This window comes from Mus caroli, unplaced genomic scaffold, assembly GCF_978045245.1.
Source record: "Mus caroli unplaced genomic scaffold, Mus_caroli_1 scaffold_15, whole genome shotgun sequence".
Lineage (NCBI taxonomy): Eukaryota > Metazoa > Chordata > Mammalia > Rodentia > Muridae > Mus > Mus caroli.
The window spans coordinates 108,214,934-108,231,861 of record NW_028227270.1 but is presented as its reverse complement, the minus strand read 5'-3'; the positions used below and the strand labels follow the sequence as shown (position 1 = coordinate 108,231,861).

General features: G+C 43.4%; 1 protein-coding gene across 4 annotated transcripts in view; it reads right to left on the bottom strand.

The window, feature by feature from the left end:
* Positions 1-16,928, bottom strand: part of Mtr (5-methyltetrahydrofolate-homocysteine methyltransferase) — a 77,459-nt gene that overhangs the window by 34,061 nt on the left and 26,470 nt on the right. For all 4 annotated transcript variants that reach the window (XM_021180294.3, XM_021180295.3, XM_029468371.2 and 1 more), the window contains exons 13-18: positions 15,154-15,266; positions 13,168-13,308; positions 8,464-8,649; positions 6,182-6,361; positions 3,237-3,353; positions 2,505-2,645 (exon numbers count right to left, since the gene is read on the bottom strand). In XM_021180294.3, coding sequence (XP_021035953.1) covers positions 2,505-2,645; positions 3,237-3,353; positions 6,182-6,361; positions 8,464-8,649; positions 13,168-13,308; positions 15,154-15,266 — 878 coding nt within the window. The remainder of the gene's footprint in view (positions 1-2,504; positions 2,646-3,236; positions 3,354-6,181; positions 6,362-8,463; positions 8,650-13,167; positions 13,309-15,153; positions 15,267-16,928) is intronic.

Sequence of the window (16,928 nt, the reverse complement as noted above, 5' to 3'; positions counted from 1 at the left end):
ACACACTCGTACAGCAGTGGTACAGACACTGTGGGTAGGATAGACGTGAGGCCCACTCCTTTGGATGGAACCCATGCCTGATGCAGCCAGCCCAGGTGGTCACAAGCCTGAGACTAGATGGTAGGCAGAAAACCAAGTACTGTTTTTGTGCTCTACAGATCATTGTCTCACTCAGCCATCTTCAGAGAGGCTTTCTCTTATAATTGATGGGAACTAACATAAAGACCCACAACTGAACAATGTACAGAGAGTTAGAAACTTTGGAATACTCAGTCCCTAAACAGACTGTCTTCGTTAAACCCCTCCCCACAGGGCTTAGGGAGCTATGAGGAAAACTGTAAGAGCCAGAGGGAATGGATGACACCAAAGCAGCAATGTCTTCCAGACACAATAGAACTGACACACATATGAACTCATATGGACTGAGGCAGCATGCAGAGGGCCTCCATAGGGTCAAGCCAGATGGGGTCCCAGCACTGAGAGGGTAAGTGACACAGCTCCCATCCCTAACCAAGAGGTTATCTCCAATTGACAACTGTTTGCGAAAGAAAAGTTGGTTTTCTTCAATGGAGTCTCACAGGGTAGATAAACCACATTTAAGGGCAAGCCCCATGCCCAGCAATAGATGGCCAAAACAAAATAAATTCAATACTGCTTTGGGAGAGAGGTTTTGTCTTTGTGTTTTTAGAAAAGGTGACTAGTGTCTACACACCTTCCAGAGTTATATGGGTCAGATATGACAAAGAATCAAATAAAAAAGTTATCTTGATGATACTAGAATTTTGTTTTGAGATTTGTATATTACAGAATATACAGTTGGTGAGTCTCATCCTCAGACATTCTGAACTGCTCTGCTTTGAACTCCTGATCTCTTGGATTTTCAGTCGGATCCAGCCAGGACACAGACATCAGAGACTAAAACAATCGTTGGTGTGGCCGTCTTAAGGCCGAAGAACTCCCCCATTTTTCCCTATCCTTGCTCTGCTTCAAGATATCGCAACACCCATACTCAGCTTGAAGAAGTTATGAAGAGTCGTAGTCTCAGTTCCCTGGGCTTTGGGGCTAGAGGTGGTTATTTTAAGGTTGTCTTTCTAGGGAATGTAGAAATGATCAGGATTTGACAGGGAGGGACACGAAGGAAAAGGAAGCTGATCCAGATGCCACATGGCCTGAAATAGCCACAGGTAGCTATGAATATCTTTAAGGGATGGATAGTTACAGGACAATTTGTCATATCTAGGTGGGCAATTTATATCTTTACCAACTGGCTCTGAGTAAATTGTGTGGACGTTTTGTGGGGTGAGAATTTATTGATATAAATCTGACTTGTAAATTATAAGCCTCTAGAGTTTTGATTTTACTGGGTTACTGGGATTTGAGACCAGTGACCACAGGGGGTAGATGGCTGGAATGTGAGAAGAATCTGCAGCAAGAGAACCTGCCTGGGCTAGCCATGGAGGCAGTAGAGTCACCAGGGCCTCAAGAGTAGCTGTGTATAGCAAGGGATGGTACCATTTTTAAAATATTTCCTGCAATATTTTTTTATCTGTATATTATGGTTTTCAATTTTGTGTTTCTATGGGTTTTTTGTATGTGAGTATATATTTCTTGTCCTTTTTCTTCTCTTTTTTGTAGGAGGACCAGCAGTCTCAATTAACCTGGACCCCTGAGATCTCTTAAACACTGGACCACCAAACAGACAGCATACACCAGCTGATATGAGGCTCCCAACACACATACAGGAGAGGACTTCCGGGTCTGTATTCATTCAGAGATGATGCACCTAACCCTCAAGGGACTGCAGGCCCCAGGGAGTTTAGAGGTCAGGTGGGGTGGGAGGTGAGGCATCCAAGTGGAGACCAGGGGTGGGGAGGAGGTGTGAATGTGGAGCAGTCAGAGGGTGGATGGGGGCAGGGACAGAATATGGAGTGTAAAAAATAAAAATAAAATAAAATGTAAAAAAAAGAAGCAGCTGTAGTAGTATGTCTTCTGAAGAAGAAAAAAAGAAGGCATAGAGCTGGATAAGAGAAAATGGAGAAGATCTAAGAGGAGCTGGAGAAGGGGAAACCATGATCAGAATAATATATTGTAGGAAAAATTATTTTTAATAAAAATATATATATGTGCACATACAAGGATATATATTTAAAACCTCATCCTACAATGGTTAACTTTAGGGGTAAGACTGTGAGTGATTTTGATTTTCTTTTGACTGCAATATTCTATGACTTTTCTACAACTTACTGTGAGATATTTCAAATTTAAAAATCAACTTAGAGAAATCTAGGTTCAGAATGCTGAAGAAGCCGAGATCAGGACTATTTCTCCCTCCTCGTCCTACTGCAAAACAGCTTCTCTAGAGCTACAAAAACCATGGCGATGACAATTAATGATCCAGAGATACAACTCCACATTTGCTCTGATTCTTCAGTAAAGGTCCAGTACCTGCCAGTGAGTGGCAAAGGCTAAGGCAGGAAAGACCCCCTGGACACTTTCCCCTTTACCTGGGCATATCGCAAGAGTTTCTCAGTCGCCTCAGAGTCTTTGTTCCAGATGAGGTCTTCACAGAGCTGAAGGAGGTCCTTATGGATAGCATCATACACAGGGAGATTGCCGGCATTGACTATCCCCATGTCCATACCAAACTAAAGGCAATGAAAGGGAAAACAAGGATTTCCACTGATACCCTAAACCAGGGGTCAGAGAACAGCTTTGTAACATAGTCACTATTCAACTCTGCTACAGTCTAAACGCAGCCCTAGACCAGGACAGGGTGAGGGATGAGAGCACTCTGTTCCACTGAAGCTTCATCTAAAGGAGACAGAAGCAGTCCAGTCATCTTGCAGAACTAATTCTGTAAGTCCTACTCTAAGTTAGAGTGCCATCATTTTTGTTTCTATTATTATTTGAAAAATCGTGTGTGTGCATTTATAACGCATACACAAACCATGGCCCATGTATGGAAGTCTGGGGACAACTTTGGATGTTGGTTCTTGCCTTTCATATTGTTTCAGACAGGGCCTCTCTCTTGTTTGCCACCGAACATGCCAAGCTGGCTGGCGCTCCGATCTTCCAAGGATTCTGTCTCCATCTCTCATCCTAGAGTAGGAGCTACTACTACTCTCAAGTCTCACCCAAGCTCTGAAATTTCTACACAAGTCCTCAGGCTTGGCAGTGAGCACTTTAACCATGGAGACATCTTCCCAGCACCTAAGTCAAAACCGGCTTCACCATACCTTGATCGCATGATAAAGGAAAACACCATGCATTGCTTCTCGAATGGCTTCCATCCCTCGGAAGGAGAAAGATAAGTTGGAAAGACCTCCACTTATTCTGACTCCTGGTAATGTTTCCTGGCAAGAACATAAAAACATGAAAAAAATCTTAGTTTACAAAAGCCAACATCAGCCATACCTTGTAAGCTTTGTACAAAGCCCAGTCGGCCACATTACAGTGCCACGTCCTCAGGCTAGCTTTTCCTGCTAGACTTTACATGCTGCAGGAAAATACACAATCCTATGTCACCTCTGAGTACCTCTGTAAGGACCACAGTGATGCAGAGCAGTGACGTCACCTGAAACATTTGCTGAGTAAATGACCGGGGAAATGAGACAGAAAGCAAAAGATTACGTGCATACATCTATGAATGTGCATGTGCGGACAATTCTGACCCGTTCAAAGCTGGAAGGATTCAGTAGCTTAGATGAACAAGCTCTCTATTTCACCACAAACTTGACAAAACAGAACAGAGGCAGCTGAGCTGCCTGTGACAATACCAAGCATTAGCCATGACAACAACAGTAACTCCCACTACAGGTACAGGCCTAAGTGTCCAGGGAGACAGCTTGCCACTGTCTAGCTATTCTACTCCTAGACACACTATGGAGAAACTCAGGCATACATGCCTAACTCAGGCACGTTAATCTGTGATTAACCTGTTAAGTTGATGCTAAAGTAATGATAATTTCACAATGTCAACATTTGTTCCTTAATGTTGAAATACATTCTTTATGAATTTGGTTGCATTATATTCTATTTTAATGTGCAGTCCTGCTTTATGGGTTTCTGCTAATGATTTATTACTTGCTGTGAAGTTTTGCCTTATCCACCATATTCACTCATCCATCGACAACATACTGCCATTTTTCAAGAATTTTGATAGCATTTTGCAGGGAAAAAATATCCACAATCATCAAGACAGAGAAAATTCTTTCCAAGAGTTACTGAATTCTAAAACCTTGACTATAAAAAGATGTTTATTACATGTATTCATTTGGAGGACTCCATAGACAAGCCAGAATGTGTCAAGAGGTCAGAACACAACTTGCTGGAGTCAGTTCTCACCTCCCCTATTATGTAGGCGCTAGGAATCAAATTCGCATCATCAGGCTTAATTGACACCAAGCATACGTACCTGCTGAACCATCTGGCCAGCCCACAAACATTTTTTTATGTTAAGAATAAAACATTATTTCTCATTGGCAAAAGCAAGTTGCTTATAATGGTTCCTATTCTGATTAATAAGGATATCTAGGGACCAGGTATGGTGCCACACTTCTGAGTTTAAGGCCAGCTTGGTCCACAAAGAAAGTCCTGAACAGACAGAACTCTGTTACACAGGGAAACCCTGTCTCAAAAAAGAAATTTTTCACTATCAGTAACTGCAATTAATTTTGTACCAACCTAATACAAGAACACTCTCAACACCACTGTTCAACACACCAGTTAGCTATCAACAGTACAATGGCTAGTTGTGATTCAGGGAAACAGTCACCTATTATACACTAATAAAAACAAACAAATGTAATTATAGCAACAACACAGAGGAAACTGGAAATGAGGCTGATGTGGGCCTGGGAGCACTGGAAAGAGAATTGGGCAAGAGGTTCATAAATATGAAGCATCTGAGGCTACACAGTAAGACCCTCTGTCAAAAAGAAAAAAAAAGAGGTTAAATAGCATTTTATGATTTGACCAACAATAAGCTCAAAGAGGCCAATTCATGCTACATGGACATATAGCTAATTCTTGAGAGTCCTTGGTAGACTAGATTAGAACCCTGAAGGACTGCTCCTGACATAGCAGCTGGCAGCTCTGGTCATATTTTCATCGCCTCATCAACATACAACCTTGTTTTGTGTGTCTGTTAAAGGCATCCTATAGGGTGGAATGGCAGCATGGTTAAGAGTGCACACTGCTCTTATAAAGAGACAAGAGCACCCACATCAGGTACTCACAATAACCTCTCACTCCAGTTCCAAGGAATCCAACACTCTTTGGCTTCCTCTGGCACTTGAACACACATGTAATAGATACAAACTCAACCAGGCACACATACATATACATAAATACAAATAAATACATTTTTAAAGACTCCTTATTTGATGTGCACATGTTAAATATTAACACTGAATTCATGGCCATCAGCCCTGTGACATATGTCTGAATAGGGCTTATCCAACAAGCATTTTGTCCACAGGCACACCACAGTTGTCCTGCACTTGTGAACATAGAAAGTCCCATTGGGACTGAAGGGCATTTTCAAAAAGGTAAATCACCAACACAAAGCAGAACAATTAAAAGGGCACTGAATGGAACTAACAAGACACCTGCTTATGGAGTAAGAGCTCATTGTCCCCAAGGTCATCCTCATCTGACATGTGAGGCAAGCCTGCATGAGGGCACGTCCACAGCTAACTACAAAGGCAGCGTGGGTACTGACTCAGGTCAGAACTAACATTTAGAACATACACTAGCAAGCACAAAAGGCAATGGATAAGAATATAAGTAACAAAATTATTACCAAACACAATAACAAAGTTTCAGAAACATAAATATCAGAATAAGTTTCTTCATGAAATTGAGAATAAGGCATACTCAGAAAAGGAGATCTATGGGGCAGAAGCCTCACGCCACTTCAAAAAAGTGAAGCTACTATAGTGTCCGTAACTACTTATTCCCTACATAGACTACATGTTTTATATATTCTTGTTTGTGCTATACAAAACAAGTAAAATAGCATTATATAAAAGATACAGTCCCTCCATCTTAGAAAACAACTTGCTAAGGACAGGACTGTTACTATTCTCAGCAATCAGTATGTGTTAGCTGTAAGCATACACTAAACCAAGCTGATAAATTTGAGCTGTCTTTGGTAAAGACAGCAAATATCCAGACTTACCTTAATGACTCTTGTTGCATGGATAAAATTGATAGCATACAAGTTATGCTCTTCCATTCCAGTACCAATGGTAAGGATGTTGGGGTCAAAGATGATGTCATTAGGATTGAAGCCCACTTTGTCCACAAGCAGATGGTAAGCTCTGGTGCACACATTGACTTTAACATCTGTTTCTGTTGCCTGAGAAAAAAGCAGAAATGTAATTTACGAAAGCACAGCATTATCTATAAAAATGGCATATGTCACTCATCAAAACCACTCAAATCTCAATTTATTCTAAAAGCAATCTTATCAAAGAGCAGAATCAGTTAAAGACTTGACATTTTCAATATAATAATTTTACTACCTATGTAAAAACTTCATTCATATGTAATATATTACAAAGTGGTTTTCTAAAGACAGATGTGACTTAAAAATCAAACTCCACTATACACAGATTAAAAAATAAGCAGCTGAATATCAGGCTTGTACTTCTAGCACATGAGATAGTGAGGCCGAACTAAGGCAGGTAGGGGCACCCTGAGTTATGTACACAAGTGCCAGGCCGCTGTGGGCTACACTGGGAAAGAGTCCTCTAAGTGCCCAGCCTCTCCTGAGCTACCTGCAATGTCCCTATCACTCACACAAACACCACTGTTGCTTTCTAGGGTCGTCCTGGATTTATTCCCCACACCCACATGCCTGACACCATGTGTCTCAAGTTGCAACTACAAATTAGTTCTGCACTGTGGAAAGCAGAGACAAGTGAATTTCTTGAGTTCAAGGTCAGCCTGCACTACATAATGAGACCCTGTCTCAAAACAAAAACAAAGCTAGAAAGATGTCCTAACAGTCAAGAGTACCTACTGCTCTTCCAAGACCCAAGTCTGGTTCCCATCACTTAAACTAGACTCTTTCTTCTGGTCTATAAGCACTGCTTACCAATCATGCACATGCAGGCACCAGTCATAAATATAAAATAAAAATTTAAAAACAAAGCCCTACAAATTATCATCATCTTCCCTCATAAAAATTTTTAAAAATTCAAATTCAAACCTCAGATTCCGGCAAGGCTCACCCTCCCTGCCTCTCAGCCTGTCGTACTCAGCCAAAGCCTCTCCTCTGTAGGGAGCAGGTCCTACTATGCATCATTTTTGACTCTATGAAGCACACATGGTAATAGGCCTCAAGTACCCTTAGGGATTTCACAGACCCATATGAAGCGCAGCAGAATGAGATGAAGGATATCTCAGTCAGGCAGGATTCTCAGCTCTGGGGACTTTTGCTTCTTTATTGATAGTAATGGTACCTGGGCCCAGCTGAATCACAATCTTGAGACTGGCTCCAGCAATTCAGGAGCCCAGGTGATGTTAATGTCCAGCCAACACTGAGAGGAACTTTTGGGGAATGATTAAGAAGTGTGGCCTTGCCGGGCGTGGTGGCGCACGCCTTTAATCCCAGCACTCGGGAGGCAGAGGCAGGTGGATTTCTGAGTTCGAGGCCAGCCTGGTCTACAAAGTGAGTGCCAGGACAGCCAGGGCTACACAGAGAAACCCTGCCTCGAAAAACCAAAAAAAAAAAAAAAAAAAAATGAAGTGTGGCCTTGTTGAAGGAGCTGTGTCACTGGGTGCATGAGGGCTTTCCCAGTTTGTGTGCACTCTCACACAGTCCTTCCCTCCCTTGTAGTTGTGGATCAGAAGTAAGCTCTCAGCTGCTGTTCCAGAACCACGGCTGCCTCCCTGCCTGCCTGCCTGCCTGCCTGCCTGCCTGCCTGCCTGCCTGCCTGCCTGCCTGCCGCCTGCCTGCCTGCCTGCCGCCTGCCTGCCTGCCTGCCTGCCTGCCTGCCTGCCTGCTGCCTGCCTGCCTGCCTGCCTGCCTGCCATGCTCCTTACCATGATGAACATGGACTCTAATCCTCTCCAACCATGAGCCTTAAAGAATTGTATTTTAAGTTGCTTTGGTCAAGGGGTGTTGTCATAACAACAAGAAAGAATGAAGGGTCAGGTCTCTTTATTTGCTTTTTCTTCCAAATGCATAACCAGCTGTCTGTTCCCAGCAACTTAGTGAATAATTCAACCATTTCCTACTGAGAGAGAGAGAGAGAGAGAGAGAGATTCTCTATTGACGTAAAGAATCAAATTTCTAGACATATATTATTAGTGTGTGTATGTGTGTAAATTTATGTGCAAAGATAAGCATATGTCCATATCTGTGTGTCTACACATATAGCTATTTCGGACATTTTTCTCACTGTGTTCTCACCTGGGTGACACAAGAGTGCCAGCCCAGCAGAAGCCACTTACTTGTCCTTCCTCATCAAAAGCCATAACCACCACAGCAGCTCCAAACTTCTTAATCTTCCGGGCCTTCTCCAGGAAGTCCCGCTCCCCCTCCTTGAGACTGATGCTGTTGACTATGCACTTCCCTTGGCAGCACTTCAACCCAGCTTCAATCACAGCGAAGTTGGAAGAGTCAATGCACAGGGGCACCTGAGGCAGGAGAACAGGAAGATCATGGGTCACAAGTCACCACAGGTCCTCTTTGAGGGGTTCCAAACACTCTATTTCTTCTTTAGGGAACAATAAACAAACTTAAGGTGTTAGAAGTAGGATTTGAATATACTTACTTAAGCTTAAAGTTCAAGTATTTAGAGTAAGATCAGCTCACAGGAGACTATGCACATGGACAGACAGGGAGTCCAAGAGGCTTATCCCTAGTTTACACTTCCAAGTCCTTAACTCTAAAGCAAACACCTTCTCTAGTTTCAAGCATTCTACCCTGACTCATATTAAGGTTGAATTTCTTGCCCTTTGGGAACAAACGACCCTCTGGCCAAGTTACCCAAATTAAACCTTCTCTTTATAAAAACAAATTCCTAAGCAGAAAAAAAATTATTAGAAAGGAAAACCAGACCCATGGAAGGAGTTACAGAGACAAAGTTTGGAGCTGAGACAAAAGGATGGACCATCTAGAGACTGCCATATCCAGGGATCCATCCCATAATTAGCCTCCAAACGATGACACCATTGCATACACTAGCAAGCATTTGCTGAAAGGACCGTGATATAGCTGTCTCTTGTGAGACTAGGCCGGAGCCTAGCAAACACAGAAGTGGATACGCACAGTCAGCTATTGGATGGATCACAGGGCCCCCAATGGAGGAGCTAGAGAAAGTATCCAAGGAGCTAAAGAGATCTGCAACCCTGCAGGTGCAACATTATGAACTAACCAGTACCCCGGAGCTCTTGACTCTAGCTGCATATGTATCAAAAGATGGCCTAGTTGGCCATCACTGGAAAGAGAGGCCCATTGGACACGCAAACTTTATATGTACAGGGGAATGCCAGGGCCAAAAAATGGGAATGGGTGGGTAGGGGACTTGGGGGGGGAGGGCATGGGGGACTTTTGGGCTAGCATTGGAAAAATAATTGAGGAAAATATGTAATAAAAAAATAAATAAATAAGAAAGGAAAACCAGATCTAACCCTCTTCCCTCCAAAAAGTAATTGCTAAGAACTCAAACAAACTAAAATGAACACATGAAGAGACCATGGTCTAATCCACCCTCTGCTCTAAGACCTGTGAAAGGAGCAACTCACTGCTCCAAAGAAATATGCCTGGCAGGATAGCTGACTCAGGACTGTTATGTAGGGCAGTCAGTCAGTACCTGGCACACAGGTCCCTGGTTTCACCATGCTCACCAAGATAATGATTACACAAGTAGTAAGAGACTAGAACACAGCACAGCAAAAAGAACAAGGAGGCAAGGGCTGGGTCTCTCTCAGCAACAGAGTGCCTGACACCTGTGTGGTCCTGGTATTGTTTCCCAATACCACAGACACACATAATTATTAAATTGTTTTAAAAGGGAAGTGGGGTGTGCTTAGGGAACTAGCATGGCTGGTAGAGTTCTTGCAGAGGTCCTAAGTTCATAAACTGGTGGCACAAACCTATAATTCTAGCAACAGAAGATGGAGGTGGGAGAGTAAGAGGTTCAAGGCTATCCTCAACTACATACTGATTTCCAGGCCAGTGTAGGATATAAGACAACACTTCAAAAAAAAAAAAAAACAAAACAAAACAAAACAAAAAAAACCTCTATTAATTTTGCTTTTCCTTAGAACACTAGCAATAAAGCGGTTTACTGGGCTGGTGAGATGGCTCAGCGGGTAAGAGCACCCGACTGCTCTTCTGAAGGTCCAGAGTTCAAATCCCAGCAACCACATGGTGGCTCACAACCATCCGTAACGAGATCTGGGGCCCTCTTCTGGAGTGTCTGAAGACAGCTACAGTGTACTTACATATAATAAATAAATAATCTTTAAAAAAAAAAATAAATAAATAAATAAATAAATAAATAAAGCGGTTTACTGGAAAAGGGTCAAATGCAATGGCAGTAATTACCTGGCCAGTGTCTAGAACAGCTTGCAAATAGTCTGGGGTTTTAACTCTACTCATACTTTGGGTTTTTAGAGACAGGCTCGTGGGGTCTTTCTATGTAGCCCACACTGGTCTCCAACTGTGATTTCCTTAGCCTCCCTACTTAGCAGCACATTTTTATATTCTATCCTAATGGCTAAAATTTGGCCCCCAGCAAATTTAATAGCCAATGAAAACCAGGAAAGAAAGGTCAGTGGTTGCAGCAGTCAGAGCACTAACAAGCTCTTGCAGGGCTTACGGTCCTCCCCAGTTAACAAGAGACTCCCCATCACAGTCCATGAGGTGAGTACCATGGGTCTCATCGTCTCACTTTAGAGACGAGGAAGGGAGACAACACCAAAATCTCATCATTTGCTTGGCTCTAGAGAGGCAGGCTTCTTCCCAGGGCAGTTCATCAACAGCACCCCCCACCCCCACCCACTCACACTCTGATCCAATGGACTCTGAGCTGAGCACTGAGCTTTTCTGAACCTGACAGTCTCAAAGGCCTACTCCCAGAAAAGTGGTACAGCTTTTAGTAAGTTTTAATACACAAATGCAAGATGGGTAAATATAATTTAGTGCTTTTTTTTTTTTATTTCATGTATATGAGTACACTGTAGCTGTCTTCAGACACAGCAGAAGAGGACGTCAGATCCCATTACAGATGGTTGTGAGTTGCTGGGAATTGAACTCAGTACCTCTGGTAGAGCAATCAGTGCTCTTAACCACTGAGCCATCTCTCCAGCTCCTCTTAAGTTCTTGCTAGGCCTACTTTTTTGTTTTTGTTTTTGTTTTTTTAATGACACCTCAACCTAAGATATGAAACTCTGGAAAGTTTCCTTAAAACAAAAAGCAAGCAAGCAAACAAACAAACCTTCAAAAGTGCATCAGGGTGGATGCAGCAGGAATTCAAGGTCAACCTTGGCTACATAATGAGTTTGAAGCCAGCCATGTGCACTACAGTAAACACCCATCTCAAAAACCAAAACCAAAACCGTGCATGCAGGCAAGTGTACACACACACACACAATGGCAGGCCAGCAGTAGATATTATAGATCAAGTCTCATAGACTGAATTGACAAGCAGAACACACAGAACTTCATTGAATGACCCAAAAATGAAATGAAGTTTAGTTTGAACTCTCTAAAGTGTTCTAAACAACAGATACAAAAAAGACTTTCACCTTTTTTTAACATTTACATTTTACAGCAGAGGCAGAGGCAGGCAGATATTTGTGAATTGAAGGCCAGCCAGGGCTATACAGTTAAGACCCTGTCTCAAAAACAAACAAGCAAACTTTCGTGCATATGTGTGCATTGTCTGTGTCTGTCTGGGGTCTGTACACACAAATGAAGATGCCTGAGGTAGGCAAAGAAGTTGGATCGCCCTGGAGCTGGTGTTAATGGGCAGTTATGAGTTTGCAGAAGTACAGGGAACTAAACTCAGGTCCTCCACAGGAGCACCACATGCTGTTAATCACCGAGCTGTCTCTCCAACCCCTAACTTTCTCCTTTTAAAGAACAACTATGAACAAAGACATGAACCTTGATTGAAGCATTATTCATCACTGTCTGATCTGCCTAACAAGGTCTCTCCTTGCAGTAAGGAAGCCCTACCTGAGCTCCATTTTCCATGGTGGGAATAGAATCAGCGTGGCAGCCACAGCTAAGTGCATCCCTCTGAGATTCGGCCTGTCACCCAAAATTGTGGATAATTATCAGTTCAGTGTTATTCTAAAATTGTTTAGCTAAACTCAGCCAGGGTTCCAACGCCCTACTTAAAAGGCAAACAGGTAGCTACCTATTCAGCACTAATTAGCATTATAAAGTCAGAGCCTACAGCCCAGTGCTGCTATTCAGTCAGCGCTTTTAAGACAGTCTCAGCCAGATACAGTTTTTTTTCTTTAGCCCTAGGAACTCAGACAGAACTATTGAACATAGATAATTTTTCTGCCACAGGCCACCCCTTTTTTATTTTTATTTTTGTTATCTAATGGGGGGAAATGTGGCCTCCCTTCCCCCAGCCTGGAACCTGCCTGCTCTAGGGTGGAGCTACCGGCTCATTCGTCCTGCCACGCCCACTGCTGGAACCTGCCCTCTGCTGCCTGGAGTCACACACGTGTTCGTCCTGCTACTGGACCCTGAGTTACTTGGCGGGAAATTGGGTTCCCTCCCCCTTCCTTTATAAACTGAGTGTCTGGAAATATTAAATTGAGTCTTGATCCGAATGTTGTCTTGACTCCATTGTTTCTTCCGCCCCGTCTAGATTCCTCTCTTTGCAGGGAACTGCCATTCTCAGTTGAACCGTTCGTGTTGTGGACCGCAGGCGGGCCGCAACAGCAGACAACGGACAAAACTCAGTCTCTTGAAGCCTACCTCTCCCAGATACCTGACAACAGCCAAGCTAAAGCCCTAACACTCTCCAAAATCTGTTCCACGTGGACAGACTGCTTAGTTCAGAAAGCTCAGAATGAGAAATAACTGCACGGTATAGAAAAAGAGTTCCTGAGTGGATGGATAGACAAGGCTAAATGAACAACAGCAAGCCAGGTAATCACTCTTAATGATTATAACCCTTGTACAACCTTGGCAATGTCAGGCTCAGAAGCAATGGAGTTGCAAAATCTGGTCATTGCACTGGGACCATCCAGCATGCCATCATCCATGTTGATATCGAGCACCTGAGCTCCCATTTCCACCTGTACTTTGGCAATGCTCAGGGCTTCCTGGAAAAGGAATGGAAGAAGCATGGTTAGGAGCTGTCTAGGCAGAGTAATTCCTCCCATCCCTGGAGGTCCTTTGTTACTGAAACAGACACACAGGTTGTCCCCTGCTGCCCAACACTCAACATTGGCTAGTAACCCTTTCCACACATCAGCTCCCTGCTTGGAGTTCACCAAGGCAGCGTCCTACCTAAGGCAATAAACACCTGCACCAAAAAAGAAAACTCTAGAGAATGCCAAGAAACAGTAATTAACAATCCCAAAATCGAGACTAATCCTAACACTTGGGAGGCAGAGGCAGGCAGACCACTGTGAGTTCAAGACCAGCCTGGTCTACATGGTGAGTTCCACCACGACAGCCAGAAGTACATAAGACCCTGACTTGGGCATAGGTGAGTAGTGCTAATCCCATAGGCTAGAAAGAGGGGCCAAAGAGTAAGGGCATCTAATGCACAACCATGAAGATCTGAGGTTGGATCTCAGGACACAGGGAGCAAGCCAGGCTTCCCACAGAGTGCCTCTGGCTCCAACTCTAAGGAGTCAATGCCCTTTTCTGCATGAACACACACGTGCATAAACTCACAATAAGCACACAAAATAAGTATATTTGCTTTTTAAAAAACTAAATCTATCCAGATCCTAAAATTAAAAAAAAAAAATCATTAAAACTCAAAGGACAGTGAGAGGGTTCTGGTAAAGGTGTTTGATGTCAAACCTGACAACCTGAGTTTGACCCCCAAAGTATAAATGTGGAAGAACAAAATCAACTCTTGCAAGTTGTCCTTTGACCGCCATATGCACGCAGTGGCTTGCATATGACTGTCCAAGTACAAATACACACACACACACACACACACATACACACATACACACACTGTAAGTTAATTAAAAGAAAAAAAATTTTTGAGGCAGGGTCTCACTATGTAGACCAGGCCAGCCTGAACTCAGAGAAATCTACCTGCCTATGCCTTCCAAGTGTTGGTATTGAAGACATTTACCACTATGCCCCAGTTCTAAAAAATAATACTAAGTCACAGTAAAACAAAACAAACAAAAGCAACCTAAAACCTCAACCATTTCCCTCCGTTTTTAATTTCATATTTGTAGAAAGTAAACTCTATCCAGATGTCTTGGGCATGCACTGTGTGGATTGAATTTGAGTCATCTTAAGTATTGCTCTAAAAATTCAGAGTTCTCAAGGCCAGGGCCTGGTGTTGTTGTTGTTGTGACCTACAGCAATCCCTTCACCAGTAAGCATCTGATGTGGTCAGATGAGTACAAATTCTCCTTGTAAGGAGCAGAGACGATTCAGCAGTTAAAAAAGACTTGTTCTTGTAGAGGACCCAGGTCCAGTCCTCCGGACCAACATGGCACTTCAAAAGCATCTGTAACTCTATCTCCTGGGGATCCAGTGCCCTCTTCTGGTCCCATGGGCACCAGGCACATACATGGTGCACATACATTCACATAAGCAAAATGTTCATATACATAATTCATAATTTTTAAAAAGCCAAGGGGCTTTCACTTTCCATAGAACAGTTTCAGAGTGGCCAAAATGGAAAGTATTCCCAAATATCCAAACTTAACAACGAAAGGCCAGAAGCTGGGTCCCTCTGAGTCAGCTCCCTCCATGCTCCAGTAATGCTTTGGGGGCAGGACCAACAGCAGCAGCTTCAGCTCTCCAGCAGCCTCACCTCCTGCCAGTTGCCATTAGCATCCCTACATTAGCATCCCTCTAGCAGCCCTGCACCAGCACCCTCACGGGCCAGAACTCAACACTGTTGACATGCAGTTAACAGGAGGCGCGGCAACGCCCCCGGGGAACAGGGTTCTCACGAGGATGCTCACTTCATAGTTTCCTGCCATGATGAGTTTAGCAAATTTCCTGGATCCTGCCACATTACAGCGCTCTCCAATGTTAACAAAGTTGGTGTATGGTCCAATCCTGAAGGGCTCTAGACCTTAAAAGGAGAAACATTTTGAAAAACTCTTGAAAATGCACATGGATGGCATGAAACAAAACATTTTCAGAAGAAAAAAAAGTCCATCTGAGCAGATGGGACAGGAGATCTAATAGGGAAACAGGGTCACAGTCTCTCCTTTTCTGAACACCCAAAGGGCTCTTTGTTGCTGCTGTGCTTACAACCAGATCTCCGAGGGAGGGAACACTTCAGAGCTCTGTGCTACAAGAACCACTAGTGGGCTGAAGCATACAACCTCTGAAAATGAAGGACAGTCATCACAGCCCTTACCTAAGGGCAGGGCAAGAGCCAGGAAGAAACTTCCCGTCAGAAGAGGGCTGAGCTCCTCCCGCTGTCCATGTGCCTTGAGTTCACACGTGCAGCTACTCTGCTTGATGCTACCACAGCCTCTGAACGCTGTGGGGTGTCTGTCCCACTCTCCCCTGAAAATTCCTAGGCCTCGGGAGGGAGAGGGCTGTCATGTCTCATCACTGGCTGGCTGGGGGAGCCCCCCCACCATGGTCCCACCGTGAGCTGATGAACTGAGAAGCTACTGGCATGGGACAGCTGCTGGGATGCAGGGCCACAGAGAGGCACAGAAGGAGAGGGAAATTCAGTGTGTTACTCTGCTTTTCAAAACTAGCTGGGTGACACCAACAGAGCTTGGGAGGGGGACGAAAACTAAAATTGCTAGGAAGGGCCAGCAGAGTAGAAAGGGTAATTATTGGAAGAGTTGGGATAGGTGTCAACACGTTCAAATATGTTGTATAAAATTCTCAAATAAAGACTACTGCAAAAACAAAAACAAACAGAAAGAATTGTTGAATCAGACCATAGCCCCAGCAATGTAGCTTTATAGAAATGTGAAGCCATTATGTATTCTTTTTTTCCTCTTTTGCTCCACTGATGCTCTGTCAGAAATCAGCTTACAGATGAACAACTCACATCTCTTCAGCCCATCAACAGTGTATGTGAAAGTTTACTTCATCCCTTTAACTGAGAGACCATGAACCTGAAACTGCACTGAAACTGGATGAGGGAGGACCAGGATGGAGATCCAGGAGTCGCTGTGACAGTCACTGTGAGGAACCAAGGCAGCCATTGGGCTTCTAGCATATAATTACTTTATTTGCTAAGGAGTGATAGCATCTGCCCTGGCACAAGCTAATGCAGAGGCAAGTACCAGATATACCTGTAGATGCATTACACTCAGGTAAAAAAAGCAACATAAAGACTGTGAAGTGTCACAGAAAAGGTTCTCATACAGCCTTTACTTTAAAAGTTTTATAGCAGTTTCCCCGAATAGCCACAGGCAGGCTCTGGGGACACATGGCCTTATCTGTAGGATCACTAATATGGTTCTACAAACCTGAGACAACTGCTCACACAATCTTTCAGCTTACAAATCAGTCAGTAGCTCTTCCTTAATTACATAAAAATGAAGCACAAAATTAGCATCATCTATCAGAGCTAAGAAAAGAAGATGACCCTTGAGTCATTTGCCAAAACATTATATTAAAAAACAAAAAACAGTATGAGCGAGAGGAAGATGATGACTATGGAGTAGGTAGTTATACAGATATCCCAGGCCATTTGTTCACAGACTCAGGAAGCAATTACTTTCTACAGTTTCAGCTGCTGCCTTTTCTCAGTGCTAATGAG